We start from the raw sequence: 22,632 nt of genomic DNA, 5'->3' as shown, positions 1-22,632 counted from the left end.
ATCAGTGTATCGTCACGAGCCGCAGGGTTTAATTTGGTTTTGTTTGTGTATGGTTTTTTTTACTCTCAAAGCCGTGATTCCCATTCACTTCCATTATAGGACTGACAGACTGCAACGGTTTGAGTTAAAAATCTTCGTTTGTGTTCTACTGAAGAAACCAAGTCCCCTACATCTTGGATGCCCTGGGGCTAAGCAGATAAACATTAAATTTTCATTTTTGGGTGAACTATCCCTTTAACGTAATATAAATTATATTTTAAAATTATATTAATGTAAATATAATAAATATACTGAACATAAACATATACTAAAATACAAGCTATATAAATATATTCCCCAGTATATAAATAAAAGCTACAAACCAAGTGATTGCTTCAATAAAATTTTGCAGTATGTTTCTAATTTTAATTAATCATTCATGTTCGTATTAAGAACAAGAAAAAATAACTGTATGAAATGATTATATTATAAACACACACACACACACACACACCACCACCACTGCTATACAAATGCTCAATGTTGGTGCTGTACACACATATATCAGAAATTGTAAGTCGCTGGCACATTGCAGTTATATAATATACAGATTGTCATGAATTAAATTCCATAGAACAATGACCATATTTACAAATCAAGCATGAGCTTGAATTTTGAACAGCTGAGAAGAATTTTTTCAGGTTTCTTTGATGAATAGAAAGTTCAGAAGAAAGTGTGGGTTCAGAAGCAACATGCCACTTACAAATTTTTTTCAAAGCCAAAAATAATTACTCCAAATCCTATACTAGACAGCAAACGGGTGGGTTTAAATAAAAACAAATAGCCAGATGATGGTTTTTAAAACTTTATTTTCTTTGACATGACCACACAGCTATTCTGTTAAATTTGGCCATAGCCATATTCCTTAACACTGATAGGCCCAACAGAGACAGTCCCGGTGCCAGGACACACGACCGGGGGGGATGGGGAGGGGGGTGCTTGGAGGTGGCTTTCTAACTGTCCAATGTGTGTAAGTATATGTGTTTGTAGTTTTAAAACAAGTGTTTTTTTTTTTTTAATGCTCATTAAGGGAATCAGATCTTTGGATTAACATCACGTACCCATTTCTCCCGACATACATAAGTCACTGTTGAACTAGGAGAAGAATAAAGTGAACTTTTTAAAGTTACCTGCACAACGTTTATGTGAATAAAACACATCGCCAGATTTTAATTGAAAGCATTAGCGTATTATTGCCGCTTTCCTTAGACACCAGTGCATTCAACAAACATCGAGTATTTAACAAATGTCTTTTTTTCCTAGTAGCCTAATTACATTTAAATGTTTGAAACCTAAAATAAATTGTATGTGGTTTAAAACACTGGATTGTAGTGATAAACTATGAAAAACTCTGAATAAAGCACGTTTGAATTTAGCAGTGAATGCTCTAAATACACCGGTGACCGTTTGCATGGAATGGTTAAAACTGTCGTAGTTCGAGGGGTTGGAGGTTGCCAGGATTTGTTTTGGCTTTGTTTTCCTGTTTTCATGCTTGCTGAGCTAATGATCGAAAAGTAGTTTGACCAATAACATGCAAGCATTGTACATAATGGACCAATCATGGCGTGTGAGAAGGTGGGATCTACGGTCAAAGCGATGCAATTACGCGTACATAGGATGTGTGTTCGACTTAAAAGCAGCGCGGCTCAGATCGATCAGTGTTTGACATCAAAGTACCTCGAGAGCATTTCGAAAGCAAAAAGAACTGTTTGTATGGTATTTTGATTTCATACACTGATCGGTCTGCACACGCACACAAAGCCAACACCTAGATATTTTAGGCAATATAGAAATCCTGGCCAGGACACGTCCGGGAAAAATGGCACGTATGGTCACCCTACCATAGCCATTTTTTGAATCACCAACATGCTGAACATTTTTTTCTTCTTTTTATAGAGGATTTATTTTTAGAGTCTCCCTCATTTTGAGATAACCCAGCTGAATTAACTCATCAGTTGATTAGTGGAGTACTCAATGACTTAAACTGGGAGTGTCTAATAAAGGAAATATACTGCTGGGGAGGCTCCAGGGGCCCGTACCATGATGGTAGATGAACAAATTCAGAGTTACAAGATTAGTTTCGAGTTGACAAAACCAAACCATTCCAATCCGGCTTTGTTGGTACCATGATGCTGATCATCAACTTTCTTTGTCAACTCAGGCTTTGATCCTGAGTTTGTGGCGCACGTGCACATGAATGTGTGACATCACTGGCGAACAGCCAATCACGAGCCTTGGTTAAAGGTTTTGCTAAAGGTTACAATGAAAATGTACTTGTTCATGAAAGAGGACAAATAAAAGAAATTATCTTGCTTTATCAGTGCAGTCACAAGTGAAACTTGTTATATATAGTGATAGAGACTCGAACATGTAAGGTCACGTAGTCATTTTTAAATCATTATCTATTGATTCTACAGCTTATTTATATTACATACGATCGGTATATAACATTCATTTAAAATAAATGATTTATAATAACTGATAAACTAAAATTGCTTATGCGTAATGGATTAATGATAATATAAATAATATAATTATATAAATCATATAAAACAACTCTTAATAATCATTAAAGCCAGACATGTTTTTAGTACTAGTGACCTTTAATTTGGAGCAAGATAAACTGGGGGAGTGAATTTTTTGTGTCAGACATGTGTCACTACTTTGCTCACATCTGATTGGTCCAGTTTCAGTTTGAGATCTCTAACTCAGAACATAACCTGCCCCGGAGCAGGCTAGCCGTGGAGTGTAAGTTACCATGGCAATGAACGCAGCTAAAAGTCAAGACACTTTCATGGAACCTAAAACCCAGGATTGATGCAAACTAAACTGAAACTTACCTGGCTAGCCAGATAATCCGGCTTCATGGTACAGGCCCCAGGAACAGTTTGAAAACCTTTCATACACAAGCAGCCCATTGTTTTTATTAATTTTTAAACATTACATTAAAATATATGTTACACCAAACATCTTACTGGCAGTTTTATTTGCTTTGTTAAATCTTATACATATAAATGTATATTATACTTTTTTTTATATTTCTGTTTGGAGAGAATAACATGGCAAGAACACCAAGTATAAGGAGTTTGAATCAGCTGCTTTCAAGTGAAGGGACTACAGAGAGCACAACAACCTTTTTTCAAATCTTTTGGGTTGCAATTTTTCGATTAGCTATCCTTGCATTAAAGTTATGTAACAAGAAAAAAAAAAAAAACCTTTCAAAAACTGATGAAACCTGGAAGTAAACTCTTGACTCTTAAATTGCACAGTTTTAACTTAACGTTGTAAACTACTTTAAACAGACTGATAAAACTTGTATTTAACACTCAAAGGTACATAAATTCAGCAAATACAATTAGGGCTTGTCAGCTTGATTTTGCATGGTAGCCTTGCAAAAGTATCTGGTGACTTGTCTAAGTATCAGGGCCTTGAATTTAATGGCAACCAGTAAAGCAAGACATAAGAGGTAGGACTTTCTAGGTGCTAGATGTTTGTGGAACACTTAAGACACTCGAGTTGGAATAGCTGCCACCATACGGGTGCAGTGCTCAAAGTTCACTAGATATTTTCAGTGCATTCCAGAGGAAGCTTTATCCAGTATGCAACAGAATATGGTTGCCATTGAAACACCCTTAAGTCATAACATTCCCCACCCTAACCAGTGTTTGCACTGAAGTAAGGCTTCTGGCACAATTTAGTCAGTGCACAAAAAGTCAGCTTCATACATCACCAGAAGCGCCAAGTTAGAGGAATTGTGGTTAGGTTACAGGGGATTTGGCTTAAATGGGAGTGCCAGCAAAACAGGATACAAACAGTTGTAGATTTTCAAAAGTCAGTAAAGAGTTCACAACCTATTAGGACCTTTTTTTTTTTTATTAAGTCAACAGATGTCACATGGCACTTCCAGTTATTTTTGGCCATAGCCATATTCCTTAACATTGATGGGCCCAACAGATGTTCTTTCCCACCACAGATCTGAGGAACAAACAAGCAGTGAGAAAAAGCAGTGTACACAAAAAAAAAAATAATAATAATAATTCAGACCTTTAAGCGGATCACTTCCTCTTCTGATACTACAGGTGGTGTCACAGCAGCCACACACCTGGTCAGAATCATCTGCAGACACCCAACTAACAAGACAAGCCCTTCAGTTAAGGCAATTCCTCAGTCACCTGTACACTCATTTAGGGGTGAGGGGGAAACATACCCATTAGCAGAGAATGAACAAGCTTTCTGTTCAGGACTTGGAGTAGTTGCTACAGCCACCTTCACCATGCATGTGATGTAGACCTGCAAAGACCGTTGTTTGTAGACAATGGTAGCACAGCATACAAAGTGTTGCAGTCACATACCAGTCCACTGTCTGGTTGCTGGAACCTAAAAGCTTCCAGCTGAAACCGCAACTTGTCACCTTGAGTTCGGGGCATAAAGTGAGACCTGGAGCCTGTGAGCTTGGCATCAACCAGGCACCTGGGAAAGGAACCAAGTTAAACATCTTGCAACACATCTAGAGTGTGGGACACACGAGGTGCACCACTTACCCATTGTTCTCAATAAAGGAGTATCTGGGGACAGATGTGACATCAGGGACTACTGTAGCCACGCAGCTGTCCACAAACACACGGATGGGAACATGGCTGTATGAATGCACAGATGCTTCAAGATTTATGATATCACCCAGGAAGTATTGGTTAGAAGGTCTCTCGAATCTCCAGTCATCTGCAAAGACAAATTTAACACAGGTCCACAAGCACTGGAGTGTTATGAAAGTTTGGTATACCAACCAGTCATGAGTTTGAGGGAGAAGACAAAGACCTCCTCTGCAACTTTAGTAGAGGTATATGGGATCCAAGTGGGCACCAAGGAATCGCTGCTCACATTATGCAGTCTGCAAGAGGGTTAAATACACCATCACTTTACAGTGGCTTTAGTACAAGGGTGCCCAAACTTGGTCCTGGAGGGCCGGTGTCCTGCTGAGTTTAGCTCCAACTTGCCTCAACACCTGCTGGGAAGTTTCTAGTATGTCTAGTAAGAGCTTGATTAGCTGGTTCAGATGTGTCTAATTGGGGTTGGAGCTAAACTCTGCAGGACACCAGCCCTCCAGGACAGAGTTTGGGCACCCTTGCTCTAGTACATCCAGCAACCTTGAATTCTGCCCTCACCTTGAATAGTGACACTCGATACCAACCACCGCACTACTGCTCCTAACAATAGGAACACCATATGAAGCCTCTTGTGGCGTGTAGAGAAGTTTGAAGGTATAGACAATCTCATGTTCAGTCACCTGAATAAAATGGAGCCATAGTAGTCAAAGAAACCAATCAGAACCATAGAATGGAAAATTGAAACCTCACCGTTACTATACTGCCACATCCATGCAGTTCAGACTCAAAGATAAGCACTTGAGCAGAAGGGTCTTCCCCAGTTGCAGTACAGCTTCCCAGTGTAAGAGCAGATGACCTCAATGGCTTCCCAGTCCCAAAGAAGTCTTCCATCACCTCCACATATATTGAATTCTCACCACACTGAGCTGCTACACTGTTGGCAGGGACAGGATGACGTAACTCAAAAGGAATGTCTGGCTGCTGTAATTCTTCTGGTAGGTTTGGAAAACTCCATGCAAGTTTTGTCACTGGACCCAGCATCAGTTCTTTTGACTGAACACCAAAAAGATCTTGAGAAGGCCTTCTAAAATCATTCCTGGCTGGTGTTTGGACAGGAAACGGAGCAGGAAATCCTTGTGGTGCAGATGCAGGATTACCAAGGCCATATCTCTGGGCAATTGGAGGCATCCTGAAGTCGGTCTTCTGAACTAGTGCCCTAGGCATAAATACGCTTGGGGTCCAATCATTTCTTCCTCTGGATCTCAATAGAGCTTCAGAGAATCCCAGAGCAAGAAGAAACGCAAATCCAACTTGCCAGAACCCCATTGTTGCTAAGCTTGCATTTCAATGATGCATTAGTGTTCCACCATCCAAATTTATACAGCTGAAAATCCGGATGGCTCCACCTCTCTCATGACAAGCATAATTTTTCTCTAGATCTGCTAATTTACTCAATCAATTTGCCACAGGTGAAAATCATTAATTTCTCATTACTCAGAATAAACTATGCCCCATTTAAGGACACGTTGTATTAGAAGCTATACCAAATGATTGCTTATTTTAAATATCAAAATGACATAAATTCTCTGAAAAGAAAACCAACCTCTAAGTCTTTTTGTGTCCTCTTTTTTTATTAATTCAGAAACATGATCACAGACAGAATTGTACACTAGAGTATCCAAAATAATAAAGATCATCATGTTTCTACAGTCAGGTTTAGATTGTGAGATGGAAATGGAGCAAGGGAATGCAAGATCATAGTATAGTACATAGATTTTATTGTAGATTCACTGATGTTTTCTCCCCCTTCCAATTGTTTTACGACTAGGTTGATCAGTGTGCGTGGATTTACGGTAGACTTCATTCCTTCAGCTTGAACTATACTACATGCTGGGCACCACAGAAAACAGACGACTAAAAAGCATTTGAATTCCAAATATTAACAAGTATGAGTGAAACCCATTAATGGATGTTAAAAACTTAAAAATGGTGGTGTTTGAAACATGACAGCACACATTAAAACACGCTGGAAAATTTTAAAGTCTTAAAATATATAGTTGACAAATAGTTTGTGAAGCAGCACACAGTAATACAAAAAAAGTTGTCAACTATTAACAAAGAGGTTTTGAAACATTTTTTTGTTTGTTATTTTTTTCTGTCACACAGCCAACATTTCTTACTCAATTCGTTTCTTCAGAAAAAAAAACAACTTGCGTGCCACTGAACAGTCACATCTACTTTAACACAACACTTAGGCTCAAGTTGCATTTTATTCATCTTGCCAATTCACAGTTCTAACTGGCTGAAACAGCCTGTAATGGATGCATTTATTTCTGGTAAATGACAAGGGTGATGGGGTGGGAGTCTCTTAGGCACCCTTAAAACAGCTTCATCTTACATACAGACAAAAAGACAAGCAGACAGGTAAAGACACTGCTAGGGAGACTGGGTCAGCTGTGTATTCTGATCAAAGAACAGTTGACGGCGGCTTCTTTCCTGTACACTTTAATTGTCCCATCTGCTTTTCTTATGTTTGGGGGGATCAGGAACTGCAAAGCTGTCTTTATGAGTCCCTGACCTCTCGCCCCCATCCCTTTCTGACCGTCCCTCTCTGTCCCTATGGCTCCCTTCACCATTTCGGCTATCGCTGTGACGATCTCTGTCACTATGCCGGTCCCTTTCTGCGTAGCGATCACGGTCTCCGCCACTATGCCTGTCAGTGTGACGATAATGACTATCTCCACGATGGCCCCTGTCGTCAGCATTCCTATCGCTACGGGACCCCTCTTTTGAAGAAGAGCTAGAGTAAGAGTCTGAAACTGAGCTCAGGGAGCCTGCACTGCTGAAGCCGCTCATTTTGGTGCCCGAGCTGAGGGCAGGGGGCGGCAGCATGGAGGAAAACGAGGAAGAGGACGATGGAGAGTAGGACAGGTGGGTTCTGTCAGGTCCCTCTGGTGCTCCTGAAGGCAAAGAACTTAGACTTCCCGCACTGGTCCACCCGGAGGAGCTGCTGGACTTTGTGGTGAGTTTTGGAGGAAGACCAGACGCTGCCACAAAGTGGTTTTTATACTGAGACTAAGGAAAAGCAAGAGCAGTCAAACAAAATCCATAAATTGGTACATAGAACTACATATCTTTACTGAGGAACTTGAAGGGGATGTTGAGTATGATTTCACTTTTTTAACTTAAATTAGTGTGTAATGTTGCTGTTAAGAGCATAAATAATGCTCAAAGTTCAATGCAAAGAAATCACTGTTTAAGGACTACAAAAAAGACTGGTAGGGACTACAACAAGCTTCTTCCCAGGTTTGAGACATCACTAACCCCCATGTTTACGTAAACCTGCCCCCGGGAACATGCGTGGCGTTTCCGGACAAAGTGCAAAGCTAACCAATCTGAGCCCGATTACGTATTTCTGAGGGAGGGGCTTCATAGAACCAGGAACTCAACAGAACGTTTTGATGAGAACAGAAACAGCAGTGTAGAATAAAGGTAAAATATGTAAAAAAAAAATTGTGCTTTTTTAAAAACTAAACTTGAACACGTGTTACACTGCACCCCAAAAACACAATCAAGCCTTCGAAAAAAGCTGATCAACCACCCCTTTAAGAGTGGGAGGCAAAAGAAATTCAGTTAAAGACGTGATCAAGACAAAATAAAAAAAAATGTTTTACCTGAAATGCTTGCTTCAGGGCAGACATACGGTCTCCCATGGCCCCAGTTGATGGTTTGTAGGCTTCATAGTTACCCAGAGCAGAACCACCACTACTACTGCGCTCCTGTTTGAATCAATTTAAGATACAATAAATATAATAAAAGCATTAGCTATGAATTAGCTGTGGTTTCTGTCTGTAATTACGAAAAATAATTGGAGACAAAATAAAAGGGGGGAGCGGCAGAAGAGAATAATTTTTTATATATATAATAAATTGTTAAAAATAAATAATTACATAAAGCAAGCAAGCAAAAGTAAAGCCAAACTAACAGTGGATTCAGATCCAAGGCCTGGTCTCTCTCTGTAACCCAGGCCTCCACCTCCAATATTTAGCTTCTTCCCTTTCCCTCCCTTAAAGCGGGACTTCCTGAACCAGGGATTCTAGAAAAGAAAAAAGTAATGAAAAGTTGATGAGCAAGTCTGTGAAACATGTTGTACTATGAAAGGTGTTTATTGTATTCATGTCATGTCATTGTTTGACCTGCATTGCCAGGTCCATCAGCTCCTTTGAAACACTCTGATTGGCTCCCTCTAAATTTCGAACCAGATCACCAGCAAATGAAGTGTCTTTAGTGGTGAGCAGAGTGTAAGCTAAACCCTTCTCTCCTGCACGACCTGTTCTACCAATTCGATGTGTATGTGTGTCAATGTCTCGTGCTACATCGTAGTTCACAACTGTACGGATAGATGGAATATCCAACCCACGAGCTGAGAAGTGCAAGAGAAATTTTAATTAATACAAAAAAGGTGACAAATGGAAATAGTTCATTTATTCTGAACAGATAGAGCTAGACAGATAAAATAAGCCCAACTAACCGGCAACATCAGTAGCTACTAATACGGGCAGATTCTTCTTCTTAAAGTCAGCGATGACTTTGTTCCTCTCGCTCTGATCCATGTCTCCATGCAGCAGCCCTAGGCTATAACCTTCCTGATTGAGATTTGTAGCCAGTTCCTCACAGTTAGTCTTTTTAGTGACAAAGATCAGCACAGAGCCAGCTGAGGTGAACTCAACCAGTCTGCGTGTCAGCCAACCCCACTTTTCCTGCCCAGTCTGCAGCACCTCCACTATCTGAGTGACATCTTCATTAGCCTGGGAGGATGAGAAAAGAGGTGTAAATAGAGGTTAAATAGATAATGCAGTGTGCATTTTTAAATACTTGCATAAGAGTATGCACCTCTCCTATGTCTCCCTGCACAACACGAATGGGGTCGACCAAAATATCTCGTGCCAGCTTTTCAATTTTCTTCCGAAATGTTGCACTGAATAACAAAGCTGTGAGAGATCAGAGGTCATGAAGAGCTATTAAGTACAATAAACGCATTGGATTGGGTTAATGCAGGAATGTAGAAGTGCTTTAAAGCAGCACATTAATATAAATATGAGAGATACTTACTCTGTCGATCAGGTCTGATATGGCTGGCAATGGATCTCACTTGGTATTCTGTATAATACAGATCAAGTTTAAATTAAATGCATCACAACTGTACTCATGTTTCATAAAGGAATAGTTCACCTAAAAAAAAATCAGTCAAATTCTGTATTTACCCACCCTCATTGTTCCAAATAAAACAATGAATGAAAGTCTTGTGGGTTTGATAAAATACGAGGGTGAGTAAATGACAGAATATTGAACTAATTCTTTAATTCAATACTTTGGTAATGAAATCTCAGTTGGGAAATGCACTGACTGAGCGTTTAACAGGACACGAATTAGTGGGATTAAACAAAAAAAGTGACATTTTACACATACCAAAGCCCATATCGAACATGCGATCAGCTTCATCAAACACCAGGTAGGTCACTCGCTGCAGAGATGTAGCCTTCTTCTTCACATGATCGATCAGGCGACCCTATGTGAGAAGAGCTTTTAACAGAACAACCAAGGAAGGAACCCCCTCACAAGTAAACAGAAAGATGTCAAACTGGGTTGTGTATCAAAAGATAGGATGTTCTTACCGGGGTGCAGACAACAATTTCGACTCCTTCCTGTAGAGCTTTGGCTTGTTCCCACATGCTGCCGCCTCCATATACTGCCACCGAGCGGAGGCCATACACCTTCCCGAAGCGCTTGCATTCAGAATGGATCTGAACCACACAGACAAGCACTTTTAAGTGACTAAAACCCAAAACACACTACAAAAACTTCATTCAAGACCAAGACTACATAAGAAAAACATTTAATCCTTTTGCCCAGCAATTATTTTTCATCTCCTTCCATCTTTTACACCTTTCCCTAGTATGAAAGAGTATGTTTGTCCTTCTCTCTAAACCTGTTGACAGAGCTCTCTGGTGGGGCAGACGATCACAGCAATGGGTCCCTCTCCCTGCTCCAGCTCCTTCTGGTCCATGATGTGCACCAGCATTGGCCAAATGAAAGCTGCAGTCTTTCCACTGCCAGTTTTGGCAATGCCAATCATGTCTCTGCCACCCAAAGCTATCGGAACACCCTAGTGAAACAACACACATTACTGTAGAAAAATAAACCAGTACCTAAACAAACAAAGGTTCTTTTGTGGGAGGGTTTGGCAGCTCACCTGGCACTGGATGGGTGTGGGTTGAGTGTACTCAGATTTACGGATCTGGTGCATGAGCTGCTCGTCAAATCCAAAATGGGCAAAACTGGTGGCTGGTTTAGGAGGGGCTGCACCTGAAACCTGTTCATTTTGAATATGGGTTAATGTGGGTTGAAAGAAAGAGAACGATCATTTGTGTATGTGCTGCCACCGACCTTCAGATTGAGTTTCTTTCTCAGTTCCACCACTCCGGCCTCAGTCAGACTGCTGAGTTCCTCATGCTCAATATAGAAATTCTTCTCAAAGGGAGGATAGTCAATCTACAGACAGAAGAGAAATAAAAACATACTATTCAAGATTTGCACTTGCTTACATATACTTTTGTTTTAATGTATATACAAGGGTCTTCTTGATATGAGCAATCTAATAGTCTACAATGTACTTGCTCATCAATAGAGCTGCAGGAATGAGTCCTACAACATGGAAACAAGTTAGCAGAAGTTGGGAAACCTCTGGTTCCTTCATTCTGACATCAATATGTTTGTTTAAATGGATCAAATGTCTGAAATACGGTTTGTTGTTAACACAAGCTCGAGATATTTTCACCTTTTATTCTAAAACATAAAATACAAAAGTAAAACACCACTGCTGATTTTTAAGCTTTTTCAATGTCTTGAAAGAGGTGGTTGCTCAAAAGTGGCTAAATAGGACTACAGAAGCTGTTGGGAACATTTTACAGCATCACAGGAAAACTCAAGTGTGCTTTTAATAGCCTTACTGTTTTATAGTCACATTATTGCAAACTAGTTTAATCCAAAAGACCATGAAAAAAATACTATTAGCTTTTTATTATAAAAACTTCTGAGCAGGCCTACAAAAAGATGCCATCCCTGCAGCAGGACATTAATACAACAATCACTGTAGGGAAACACAGTAACAGTACCTCTGAGTGGTCTATTGGGGGCAGTGGCATGATAATCTTTTTGGTCGTAGGAGCAATATGAGCAATCTAATAGTTTACAATGTACTTGCTCATCAATAGAGCTGCAGGAATGAGTCCTACAACATGGAAACAAGTTAGCAGAAGTTGGGAAACCTCTGGTTCCTTCATTCTGACATCAATATGTTTGTTTAAATGGATCAAATGTCTGAAATACGGTTTGTTGTTAACACAAGCTCGAGATATTTTCACCTTTTATTCTAAAACATAAAATACAAAAGTAAAACACCACTGCTGATTTTTAAGCTTTTTCAATGTCTTGAAAGAGGTGGTTGCTCAAAAGTGGCTAAATAGGACTACAGAAGCTGTTGGGAACATTTTACAGCATCACAGGAAAACTCAAGTGTGCTTTTAATAGCCTTACTGTTTTATAGTCACATTATTGCAAACTAGTTTAATCCAAAAGACCATGAAAAAAATACTATTAGCTTTTTATTATAAAAACTTCTGAGCAGGCCTACAAAAAGATGCCATCCCTGCAGCAGGACATTAATACAACAATCACTGTAGGGAAACACAGTAACAGTACCTCTGAGTGGTCTATTGGGGGCAGTGGCATGATAATCTTTTTGGTCGTAGGAGCAATGGGGTTTCCATCGCTGTCATAGTCCACTTCTTCCTCATCTTCCTCTTGGGTCAGCCCAGCTGTTGGGTTTTCCGCCATGTAACGAAAATATGCTTCCTGCAAAGAACACAAAACATGCTTTAAATCAAGACAAAGAGCAGCTGGCCTTTACTGCTGAATATCTAAATGCTGCCCTGAACAGCATCAAAATTAACTAGTCTAATAAAATATGGCATGTTAAATAAATTACCCAGTATAACTAATTATTAAACAGTAAGTTCTGAAACCAACAATTCACTGAGCACTGAGGTGGTTAAAATTCATATTAATTGATCACTGCTATTTTAACACATAGCACTGACTCAAATCTCACGTTTCAGTCACAAAAGAATCACTCTTCCTGGAAACATTTAAAGACAATAGATAATAACTGAGAACCAATAAACTGGTTAAGAAAACAAGTCTGAAGATTGCATATAAAACCTTAAAAACAACACCTACTCCATCACCAAAAGTACATTTGAATGGCTCAGTCTGTAAACTGATGTAGATATATAGAGAATATAAGAAAGAAAAATAGAAAGAGGAGTGGGGCACAGTCATTGCTGTGGCAAAGATACAGTGGCGGTAGTAACTTCAAGGGGGTCACTCACTTGGTCATCCTCCTCTTCAATGTCATCCCGTATACCCCTGGAAGAAACAAGCGGAGAAAAAAAAACTTCCCTGCGACTCGCTCAATCACCCATGGAAATCCATATTCTACCCATAAACCCCCTTCCATTCCCATCCTCTCTGCTATAAATATTATTGGATGAACGGTCTTAGAAAAATTCTGTGATAATATCAGAATCTTACTTGGCTAACTTTTTCTCTTTTTCCTTTTCTTCAAGTTTCCTCATGTCTTTTTCTGCTTGGTCCTGAAAGAAGACAAAAACAGGAATTAAAGCAAAACAGCAGCAATGTCCACTGCCTCTTCTCAAAGAGATCACTTCAGGAGCTCTCACCTCCACCTCAGCCATAAAAGCATCAAGAGGGTCATCCTCACTGTCGGAGCCGCCGCCTCCTCCTCCTCCTCCTCCTCCTCCAGACTGGAACTGCTTTCTAGTGGGAGAGTTCTCGGCGGGTATATACGGCAGATCTGTACTGCTAGACTCCTCTTCATCATCCTCAAAATAACTATGGAAAAAATACGTTTCAAGCAATAACTGCAAAAGCCTCTTTCATTCACCTAAAACTCATTTACTCAACCTTAAAAAGAGATATTAGTTATAATGACAGTCTTCTTAGGCACCTTTTGCTTTCATTGTCTGAACAAAAGCAATAAAAGTGAATGAAAGTGACTGAAACACATCTACTTTTGTGTTCCACATAAAACAGGAAGTCAAACAGGTTATGAACAACATGAGGGTGAGTAAATAATGAGATATGTTCTTTTTAGATTGAACTGATTTTACGGTTTTCATTTGGGCGTGAATTGTCCCATTAGCAATGTTTTCATTGTAGAAGTGGTCACAATGTAAGTACTTACGCATTCTCCTCGTCGAAATTGGCTCGTTTTGTTCCTATTTTGTAAAAAGACGAAAGCTGCTGATTCGTGCCATATCCACCTGATGGTCCTGAAGCTCCAAATGCAGAGTGGGCCTTCTGGGGAGGACGAGGTTCCTCTTTCTTCCCACTCGCAAGAGAGAATCCCCCGAATCCAAAGCCTCGCTTGCCACTCGGGCCTCCCTTGTTCCAGTTCATTGCTGTTGGGCTGCAAACACAGCGTCAGATTAGGGGTTAAAACCGTTAGTTAAATGCTAGTTAAATCCAGAGTGTATAATGTAATGTAAATAATCCCGATCAGGCTAATTTACTGAAGCATAACAATTACAGTCTTATTGCTTGCGCACTGCTTATAGATATTTCTCAGCAGCTTTACTGTCTTTTGCCATAGCTAATTCATTTCATGGTTCGCTTTTTAAAAATTTCTCGTAATATCTCAATATTTGGGGGCCAAACAGCAAGTAGGAGACGCTGTCTCGTAATGCTGCGCTGATGGCCGTGGAGAGGCCTTGAGCTAATGTTATGTGTATACGGATTATGCTTCGATTACTTTCACATTGCATGCGTCGAAGCGTAAAACCTGGATTTATTTACATTTTGTTTATTTACCTGTTTCTGATAACGTGAAAAGAGCGATCTTCTAAAGTGGGTGGACACCTTATTTATCCACAACGTATTTACCACTGCAGGCTATCTTGCACAGCACACTTCTCGGAGATTGGGTTTTACGTCATTTACAATGGACTCGTTTTGTGTTTGGTCAAATTTGCGCGACGCGTTTGGTGAAGAATGTAAATGCAGTGTTGCCAGATCCCATCTTTTTCAGTTAAGAGGAGAGATAAAAAGCGATACTTATGTCCTTTGCCGGTGTCGTCGCACGGTAGAGTCGATGGTCTTTACACTCTTCGGTCTTCACACGACCGCTTCCGCGGTAAACTAAGCTTCTTTTTAATTAGTTTAACAAAACTCAAATTGAATTCAGCTGGACACACTTTCCTGTTTATCCCAACAAATGGCCAAGCAAAGCGCACGACACTGCCAAGGTACGCGATACAGTACGAGACCAAACGCCATTTCAGCAGGTCTCCACAGAAAACATACAGAAGCCATTGATTAAAAAGCTTAACTGTACAGTTGCAAAAAATAATAATTGTATAGTATAGTAAAATCTTTTAATCATAGCAAATAATACTAATACTACTACTACTACTACTACTACTAATAATAATAATAAATATCGGCAGATGTAATAATAAGTCCGTCTTTGTTTTGACCATGGCAGATGGTGGTATGTGTTTGACATTCTGACTGCAACCTGCAACGGCTCATATTTATAAGCGACAGTAGTAAGAAGATATGGCAACACTAGAACGCAGACTGTTTTATTCGCTCACGAGTTTAGACCAATGAGGAGACACGCATCCAACCTTTGGTCCAATAGGAACACGAGGACGCCGCGTCGTCAACGTCACTCGTCCATTCACCAAACGACCCAGCCCACTGCGAGACGAGAAGAAGAAATGCGTTACATCCTGCAGTTTTGATGATAGCTGAAAATTTGACGATATAGAAAAGTAAGACCCATAAAATTTATCAGCAGAGGGTGAGTTCAACATTTATATTGTATTACTTACACAAGCACACTGGAGCTCCGTGCTCTGTTTATCATAATTGAGAGATAATCATGTCGCTGCATGGCTAACGAACTAAAAGATACCGACCTGTAAGCTGGCATGCCACATTTGTTTATACATTAATAACTCTGCTTATTAAAAATAGCTGTGTTGTATTAGTAAATACACATCTTTCATGCTGCACACTAAATGAGCAAACCCAAGGTGTTATTTTATTTACATACGTATGTTATAAAGACAATCTCATTTGAATCCGAGCACTGTTCTGTGGTAACTTACTGCTAAAACTGTGGTATAGAAGAATTCGTAAAGTATCAGGGCAGAAAAAAAAAGTTGTTTTCTACTTCTAATTTCATGAATCAGATTTTTTTTCCTTTGCAGATTTGTACTCTTTATGTGTTTGTGAAAGTATTGCTACCTGCCATCACCATCTCCAGGATCCATGTCTTTTTTGGTGAGTGAACTTGATTGGTTGTCAAAGTGACTGATTTTGTTTGCATGTGCATTAAATCACCATATTTTCTCACTTTCTCTCAGCGCTGGGTGTCAGAGAAACTCAGTGCGGAAAGCCTGAGGGATCTGGAGTTATTTGGAGGTGAGTTCAGTAGTCCAGCATCTCATGCCGCTGTGCTTCTCGTACCTTTTTCAGCAAACCTCACCTGCCTGAGCTTTACTCCACATTAGCCGTGTGAATGTGAAGGGGAATCCTAGAAACATTTAGTTTCTATTACACACTCATATTTAAAGATTCCTCTGCAACATTTAAAGGAACAATTGGCCCATCTTGAACTCGTCAAATGGAATAGTACACATTTTTTGGACACAAATCCCCCTCATAGTCAGCTATGCAGGCCCATAGCAAAAGAGGAGCTCTACATATGCAGATTACCCATGATTACAACCAATCAGTACTTTTGCAAAAGCAAAAACGTGGCTTTTGGTTCGCTATTTGTTTTGCGTGTGCTTTATGAAAGGTCTTGTGAATTTAATATTGTCAGTCTTTTTGAGTTTTTGTCGTAAATGTGTTCTGCAGTGTGGTGTGACACTGCTCTTTAATAAAAGTGCAGCGTTTGCGTCATGGTGACTAATGATGGTGGTGACAGCAGAGTCTGTGTGTCCTCCTTGTGTCTGTGAGGCTTTTTAATCTCCTTCCTGTGGTGATGTATCTGTATGTAAGGCTGGCTGTGATGTAGTGTTATTTCTAGGTGTTGATGGATTGCTTCTGTGGTGCAACTGACAGCTGAGTCACTGCAGCCTAACAAGGGGTGGACTGATCTGTAGGGCAGGTCTAGCACTGCTGAAGCTGTATGAAATCTGTACATTAGAGGAATACATGTGTATTTGCGGATTGTGGGCTTTTACTTATACTCGTTTACAGGGAAATCCAGATATATTTGATAGCTTTTGATGCCAGTTCTTTTGGATAGTATTTGGTGTGCATCAGTATTTAACCTTTTTTATCCATATTTTCTCCTAGTTAGTTGCAATACATAACAAGTTAATATACACTACTGTTCAGTGTTCAAAAGTTTGGGGTTAGTAAGATTTTTTTTTCTTTTTAAAGCTGCAGTCCGTAAGTTTTGCCTCTTTGTCGCCATCGCTGTTTGAAAACCTGCAATTGCAGCTGTGTGCGGAATTATCTTTCTTGCGTGGGTTGTGAGTCGGCACGGCTCCAGCGCGGATTAATCTAATGTTCTGAAGAGTATGTGTGGCAGTCAGTCACCGCACCGGTGTGGATATTGTACTTTGCACTCACAGATTCTAGCCTACGTCTTGGAATATAACCCAAATAAGCATTTTCACCGGATATTGTCATGTGAACAAGTAAGTAACAAGTCTGCCACGTTTGTTCTGACCAACTGAGGAAAAAAGCAATACAATAAATCGAGCTACCAATTGTGATTAAATCTAAATGAGCTCATATCACATAAAACCGTGCGTATTATTATTATTATTATTATTGTTATACTTTATTCTCAAATTGTTAATGTTAACAACATCAGCATTGGTGATGTATTAGCATATAGTGTGTATTAGCGTGTAGATTTCAATTTCTGCACAGTCTAATCTAATTGTCATACTCTTCGAATTTCATATTAAGAAATTCTTTTAACCCAAAAGGCAAATTATGCTCCCTTCGAACTGGTTTTCTTTAAAATACAAATCTTGTGTAATCCCAGGCTATCTGTAATCAGAAGCACATTTATAACTGGAATATAATTTAATTTCATTCACATAATTCACATTCAGTTTCATAAACACATAATCCTTTATGGATTACAATCCGCCATCAAAATGATACATTTAATAATTCTGGCTGCTGTGAGAAAAGGCTAGAAACGATCCGCCACCTGCAGGATCCTCACATGCGATAGCCTACTAGCCGGGACAACTTCTTTATGTTTACAGACGTGACGTAATGACGCAGTGCCATGCTCAAATTTCCCACGAAAACCTAATCTGCATGAAACAGAAACAGCAGACGAGCTGAATGAGACGCAGATTCACTCTCTGCCAGCAGGTGGCGCTTAAAGCGTTTCCTTGGTTTCCGCTGCAAAAACAAAGCAGCGCTGCACTTACTTTAATATGCATTATACAGAGGCAAGATGAAAAGAAAAAATACCATCTAAACTTTTCTAAAGACAGTAAGTTCCCCTCAGACATACATTCATATAAACTCCTACACCTAAATGAATCGCGATTTGTTTAGCATCTCAACCGATTTGAATCATCACATATTTGAATCGATTTTCAACCGGCTCACGGTTAATCATTGCATCCCTATACTGCAGCTTTAAATAAAGAAATGAATACTTATATTCAGCAAGGGTGCATTAAATTGATAGTAAGGACATTTATGTCACAAAATATTTATATTTCAATAAATGCTGTTCTTTTGAACTTTGTCCATCCTTAAAAAGTATCAAGGGTTCCACAAAAATATTAAGCACAACTGTTTTCAACATTGATAATATTGATATTAAGTAAAGATCATGTTCCATGAAGATATTTTGTACATTTCCTTCTGTAAATATATTAAAACTTAATTTTTGATTAGGAATATGCATTGCTAAGAACTTCATTTGGACAACTTTAAAGGCGATTTTCTCAATATTTAGATTTTTTTGCTCCCTCAGATTCCAGATTTTCAGATAGTTGTATCTCTGCCAAATGTTGTCCTATCCTAACAAATCAATAACATCAATGGAAAGCTTATTTATTCAGCTATCAGATGATGTATAAATCTCAATTTCTAAAAATTGACCCTTATGACTGGGTTTGTGCTCCAGGGTCACATTTATGTTTGCTTTTGGCTGTTATGTGTTCCATGGCAATGAGTCAAGGGTTGATAACCAAGTTTATGTTCAATAAAAAATTATATAAAATAAGTAATTAAAAAAAAAGGTTTTCTGATGGTTTGTCATTTTGTTGAATTGAATGCTCAAGTAATATAAATATAATTTCTTCTTGCTTAAATGATTTTTATCATTTAGTATATGCAGTATGATATAGATTATAATATACATGGTATAAATTTTGACTAGAAAATAAAAACATTTGGCGGATACTTATGTTAGAGTTTTTCTCGCATTATGTTTCATTGGTTTTTTTTAAGAGAACAGAAAATAAAATTATAAATTGGTATCAATGGTATCAATCAAACCCTCCCTTCTCTCCAAGAACTGTACTCATCCAGAGTGAGCAAAAGGGCTAGCAAAATCACTCTGGACCCCTCACATCCAGCAGACCCTCCTTCTTTGAACTGTTGCCATCTGGTCGACGCTACAGAGCACTGAGCACCAGAACGACCAGACACAGGAACAGTTTCTTTCCTCAGGCAATCCATCTCATGAACACTTAACAATAATCGTGGAACACACAACACTAGTATACATTATTTATTTAACACACATACTTATTTACATTTCAAATTTGCACATATCATACCTGTACATACAAAATTGTCTATATTATATATTGTGTTTTTGCTTTTTTGTACATTGTCTATTTTGTCTATTTTTATATTATTCTTTTTATTATCTGTGTTTTTGTTCTGTCACTGTCATTCTGTTACACTGTGGAAGCTTCTGTCACTAAAACAAATTCCTCGTATGTGTAAACATACCTGGCAATAAAGCTCATTCTGATTCTGATGATATATATATTTTTATTTTATACAAAGTATCTATTTGAATTGTATTTAAAATAAAATAAAAAGTATTGAATCACATGTAGAAAGTGTTGCTTGGAAGGATGCTGGGCTCTGAAAACTAAAGCTGTTCCAATGAGAGTTTGTTAAATTTGTGAGAACCACTTTAAAGGCAGATTGTTTGTTTGTATGTGTGTCTTTTGCATCATTTACACGGTTTCTCTACGCCAGAGCAAACTCAGGCAAGCCCACTAAGGAAAGTAAGTGCGGAATATCTTCCAGCTTTTCCATCCGCCTGTTGGTGTGGGTGTGTGATAGTTGTGTGTGTGTATGTGTGAGCATGTGAGATGGTGTGTGCTTGTGTAAGTGTGAAAATGTAAGATTAATGGTGTGTGTGTGTGTGTGCTCAGATGAGTACATCCCCTGTGCTCCTGTGTTTGGCTGCATGCACTCATCGTGCTGCTGTGACACTCATACCTCCACACTTGCTCAGACTGAGGCTCCAGGAGAGGGAAGTGCTTGTATTTAAGTTGGGAAAAGAAAGATGAGGTCTCATAAAACTCCCTGGGTACAGTGCTTTATTATTGTGCTTGATAAACCAAAGGGAAATGAAAACTTGGGGGTTCAGTTTCCCAGTAATGTAATACTTATATCATAATTAATTATTAAGCCTGATTTTAAAGAGCAGGTACAAGAGATATGCAGAGTGAATCAGTGAGACTAATTCTGCATTACCCCTCATTGATGCAATATTAGGACATCTCTCTTACGAAATTGCCTCATAAGAGTTGTCACAAAGAACAAACCAACACCAGGAATAATGGTGATGTTGTCATTGGTCACCTAAGCATGTGGAGTTGCTCGTTGTGTTAATGCAACACATGGAGTCATCCTGTCAAAGCCTGGGCTTGCTGCACTGTTCACTGAAGTAGTCCTGCCTACACTTCAAAGGGCACAAAATGATTTGTTTTATGAATTGCCATAGACCTGCATGATCTCCACTGACATATGCTCTCATCGTATGTGTGAGGAATTAATATTTGTATCTGTACGTTCCATGGCAGAGCGAATGGACGCTTTGATGTGAGTAAAAAAAAAAGAAAAGTATTTTATGTTTATGGGATCATGCATATCTATAACCAAATGCAACACAGTGCATTGTAGTTTATTTGATGCTTATTATAACATGCTTTTGCAAATACGCAGAGTTTTGTGAAGCCATTCCTGCTGCAGTTTTCAACTTCTCGGTCTCGTACTGAGTCTCAGAACAGTTGGACTGAATCTTTAATTAGCCATAATCTGCCGATCCTCAGAACTTGATCTGTATTATTCTCTGAAGAGCTTTGCAATGGCTGGGATTTATCAGTGTATGCGCAATAAAAACCCTTCCCCTCTTCAAAACCAGGTTGGTTTGTGCTGTTATCACAACAGTGGCATCAGTGTCTGTGATTGTACATGTGTGTAATCTTGAAATGTTTCCTAATTCACTGAAACTGACATTGATGGTCATTGTATATTTGGCTGATATCCCAAAATACTATGATGCATTTGAAGGAAAGCTAACATGCACTTAAAATGTTTGCTACCCGAACACTGCTTGCACAGTGACACCAATCCTGCCAGAAACACTAAACGTTGATGCTTTATCACATTCAAATGACAAATCGGGCATTTTATGTTTCACTATATTATTTTATAAACTCCCTACGATATCTTTGAATGTATAGTGAGTCAAAAAAGTATTTGGACACTTAAATTGTGCTTAAAATATGTGCATTAGAAAGAAAGTATCAAAAGCATTTATTTGATCAAAAGAGTAATATTGTGGAAAATTATTACAGTATAAAATAACTTCTATATTTTCATTTATTTTAAAACTGATAGCAAAACTGAATTTTCAGCATCATTTTTATTTATGCAATGTTTATTTTTATGTTTAGGTAGTGTTTCCACATTTGACTAATGACGCTGTTTTTTGACTCAGGCCCATGAGGACAGTCAAGAGTCTCTGAGCCCTCTCCCACACAGAGACACCATGGGAAGCTTCCTTCGAGACAACAGCGCCTATGAGCTGCGATCTGTCATAGGTGAGGCCAGCACTAGAACAGCTCTAGATCTCTGAGGAGCGTCTGTGACTCCTCCAGCTGCTGATGATATGTGTCTGTCTCTGCTTGTGAAGGTCGAGGTTTGGAGGACTTGATGACAGTGAATCTGGCCAGGTACAAACCCACAGGGGAGTATGTGGCCATCCGCCGCATTGACCTGGATTCCTGTACCAATGACATGGTCAATTACTTACAGGTCAGTACCGGTGACAGCAGGGCTTCTCTCACGATATATCGGAGATGGACGATTCATATTAAAATTTAATTTTATATATATTTAAAATTTTGTCATTTATTTTATTATATTTACCAGAATAATTCAAATAAAATAACAAATAATTATAATCATTAATATAGTAAAATATAAAAGTTTGACACAACTGAAACAGGCAATATACATTAAGAACATTGATAATTTATATATAGAGAGAGATTTAGTACAATAAATTTACTGTTATTTAGTATTATTTATATACACTAGCATATTATACTATTATAGTATTTTTTTTTTATTAGCTTTTATTTGTATATTTTAAGTTTCCATTTTTTGTATTCCAGTTCAAGTTAGTCATTTTTGGCTTTTAACAAAGAGTGAAAAATTTAAGGGGGTCTGAATACTTTCCGTACCCACTGTATATAACTTATTTTTATTTCATTTTTAGCAATTTTAGTACTTCAGCTTATTTCTTTTAAAGGGGTCATATAATGTGATTTAAATTTTTCCTTTCTCTTTGAAGTGTTACAAGCTCTTGGTGCAT

General features: G+C 38.8%; 3 protein-coding genes across 7 annotated transcripts in view; 1 reads left to right on the top strand and 2 right to left on the bottom strand.

Annotated features, from left to right (window-relative positions):
• Positions 1 to 3,901: 3,901 nt before the first annotated feature.
• LOC107729498 (zona pellucida sperm-binding protein 3-like) lies at positions 3,902 to 6,004 on the bottom strand. Its single transcript, XM_016540035.1, has 8 exons — positions 5,394 to 6,004; positions 5,202 to 5,323; positions 4,824 to 4,927; positions 4,581 to 4,758; positions 4,392 to 4,509; positions 4,247 to 4,329; positions 4,084 to 4,169; positions 3,902 to 4,014 (listed from the first exon to the last, which is right to left on the bottom strand). Exons 1-8 carry the CDS (start codon positions 5,967 to 5,969, stop codon positions 3,947 to 3,949), a joined length of 1,335 nt encoding a protein of 444 aa, XP_016395521.1. The 5' UTR covers positions 5,970 to 6,004; the 3' UTR covers positions 3,902 to 3,946.
• A 1,135-nt stretch (positions 6,005 to 7,139) lies between these two features.
• On the bottom strand, positions 7,140 to 14,861 carry LOC107729497 (ATP-dependent RNA helicase DDX42-like). 3 transcript variants are annotated; one of them, XM_016540033.1, is made up of 18 exons: positions 14,838 to 14,861; positions 13,969 to 14,193; positions 13,445 to 13,616; positions 13,296 to 13,357; positions 13,094 to 13,130; positions 12,405 to 12,557; positions 11,091 to 11,195; positions 10,897 to 11,016; positions 10,633 to 10,809; positions 10,319 to 10,447; positions 10,113 to 10,212; positions 9,756 to 9,803; positions 9,537 to 9,634; positions 9,175 to 9,451; positions 8,840 to 9,066; positions 8,629 to 8,739; positions 8,318 to 8,422; positions 7,140 to 7,718 (listed from the first exon to the last, which is right to left on the bottom strand). In XM_016540033.1, exons 2-18 carry the CDS (start codon positions 14,181 to 14,183, stop codon positions 7,149 to 7,151), a joined length of 2,706 nt encoding a protein of 901 aa, XP_016395519.1. In that variant the 5' UTR covers positions 14,184 to 14,193; positions 14,838 to 14,861; the 3' UTR covers positions 7,140 to 7,148. The 3 variants fall into 3 exon arrangements, with proteins under 3 accessions (XP_016395519.1, XP_016395517.1, XP_016395520.1); XM_016540031.1 differs by lacking the exon at positions 14,838 to 14,861 and adding an exon at positions 14,595 to 14,757; XM_016540034.1 differs by lacking the exon at positions 14,838 to 14,861 and adding an exon at positions 14,595 to 14,757 and having other exon boundaries at positions 13,969 to 14,185.
• A 516-nt stretch (positions 14,862 to 15,377) lies between these two features.
• The window catches only part of LOC107729556 (STE20-related kinase adapter protein alpha-like), an 11,265-nt gene continuing 4,010 nt past the window's right edge, over positions 15,378 to 22,632 (top strand). Inside the window, exons 1-5 of one of the 3 annotated variants that reach the window (XM_016540119.1) lie at positions 15,378 to 15,588; positions 16,001 to 16,073; positions 16,157 to 16,214; positions 21,714 to 21,856; positions 21,949 to 22,070. In XM_016540119.1, the coding sequence (XP_016395605.1) occupies positions 21,805 to 21,856; positions 21,949 to 22,070 (174 nt within the window). In that variant the 5' untranslated portion in view covers positions 15,378 to 15,588; positions 16,001 to 16,073; positions 16,157 to 16,214; positions 21,714 to 21,804. Of the gene's footprint in view, positions 15,589 to 16,000; positions 16,074 to 16,156; positions 16,215 to 20,157; positions 21,175 to 21,713; positions 21,857 to 21,948; positions 22,071 to 22,632 lie in introns of those variants that run through there. The other 2 variants (XM_016540118.1, XM_016540120.1) reach the window with 2 other exon arrangements.

This window comes from Sinocyclocheilus rhinocerous, unplaced genomic scaffold (genome assembly GCF_001515625.1).
Source record: "Sinocyclocheilus rhinocerous isolate Xijiao unplaced genomic scaffold, SAMN03320098_v1.1 scaffold697, whole genome shotgun sequence".
In the NCBI taxonomy this organism is placed as follows: Eukaryota; Metazoa; Chordata; class Actinopteri; order Cypriniformes; family Cyprinidae; genus Sinocyclocheilus; species Sinocyclocheilus rhinocerous.
The sequence above is the reverse complement of the archived record's forward strand: the minus strand, read 5'-3'. Positions and strand labels throughout refer to the sequence as shown.

What these genes read in the sequence shown, in the direction of transcription:
- LOC107729498 (XM_016540035.1), bottom strand. Translation starts at nt 5,969, where the DNA reads ATGGGGTTCTGGCAAGTTGGATTTGCGTTTCTTCTTGCTCTGGGATTC. An exon ending in GATGTGGCAGTATAGTAACG is followed by an intron (nt 5,324 to 5,393) that starts GTGAGGTTTCAA and finishes CATTTTATTCAG; the next exon opens with GTGACTGAACATGAGATTGT. An exon ending in AGGAAGTGATCCGCTTAAAG is followed by an intron (nt 4,015 to 4,083) that starts GTCTGAATTATT and finishes TTTGTTCCTCAG; the next exon opens with ATCTGTGGTGGGAAAGAACA.
- LOC107729497 (XM_016540033.1), bottom strand. Translation starts at nt 14,183, where the DNA reads ATGAACTGGAACAAGGGAGGCCCGAGTGGCAAGCGAGGCTTTGGATTC. An exon ending in AATTTCGACGAGGAGAATGC is followed by an intron (nt 13,617 to 13,968) that starts GTAAGTACTTAC and finishes TTTTTTCCATAG; the next exon opens with TTATTTTGAGGATGATGAAG. An exon ending in TTGAAGAGGAGGATGACCAA is followed by an intron (nt 12,558 to 13,093) that starts GTGAGTGACCCC and finishes TGTTCTTTGCAG; the next exon opens with GAAGCATATTTTCGTTACAT.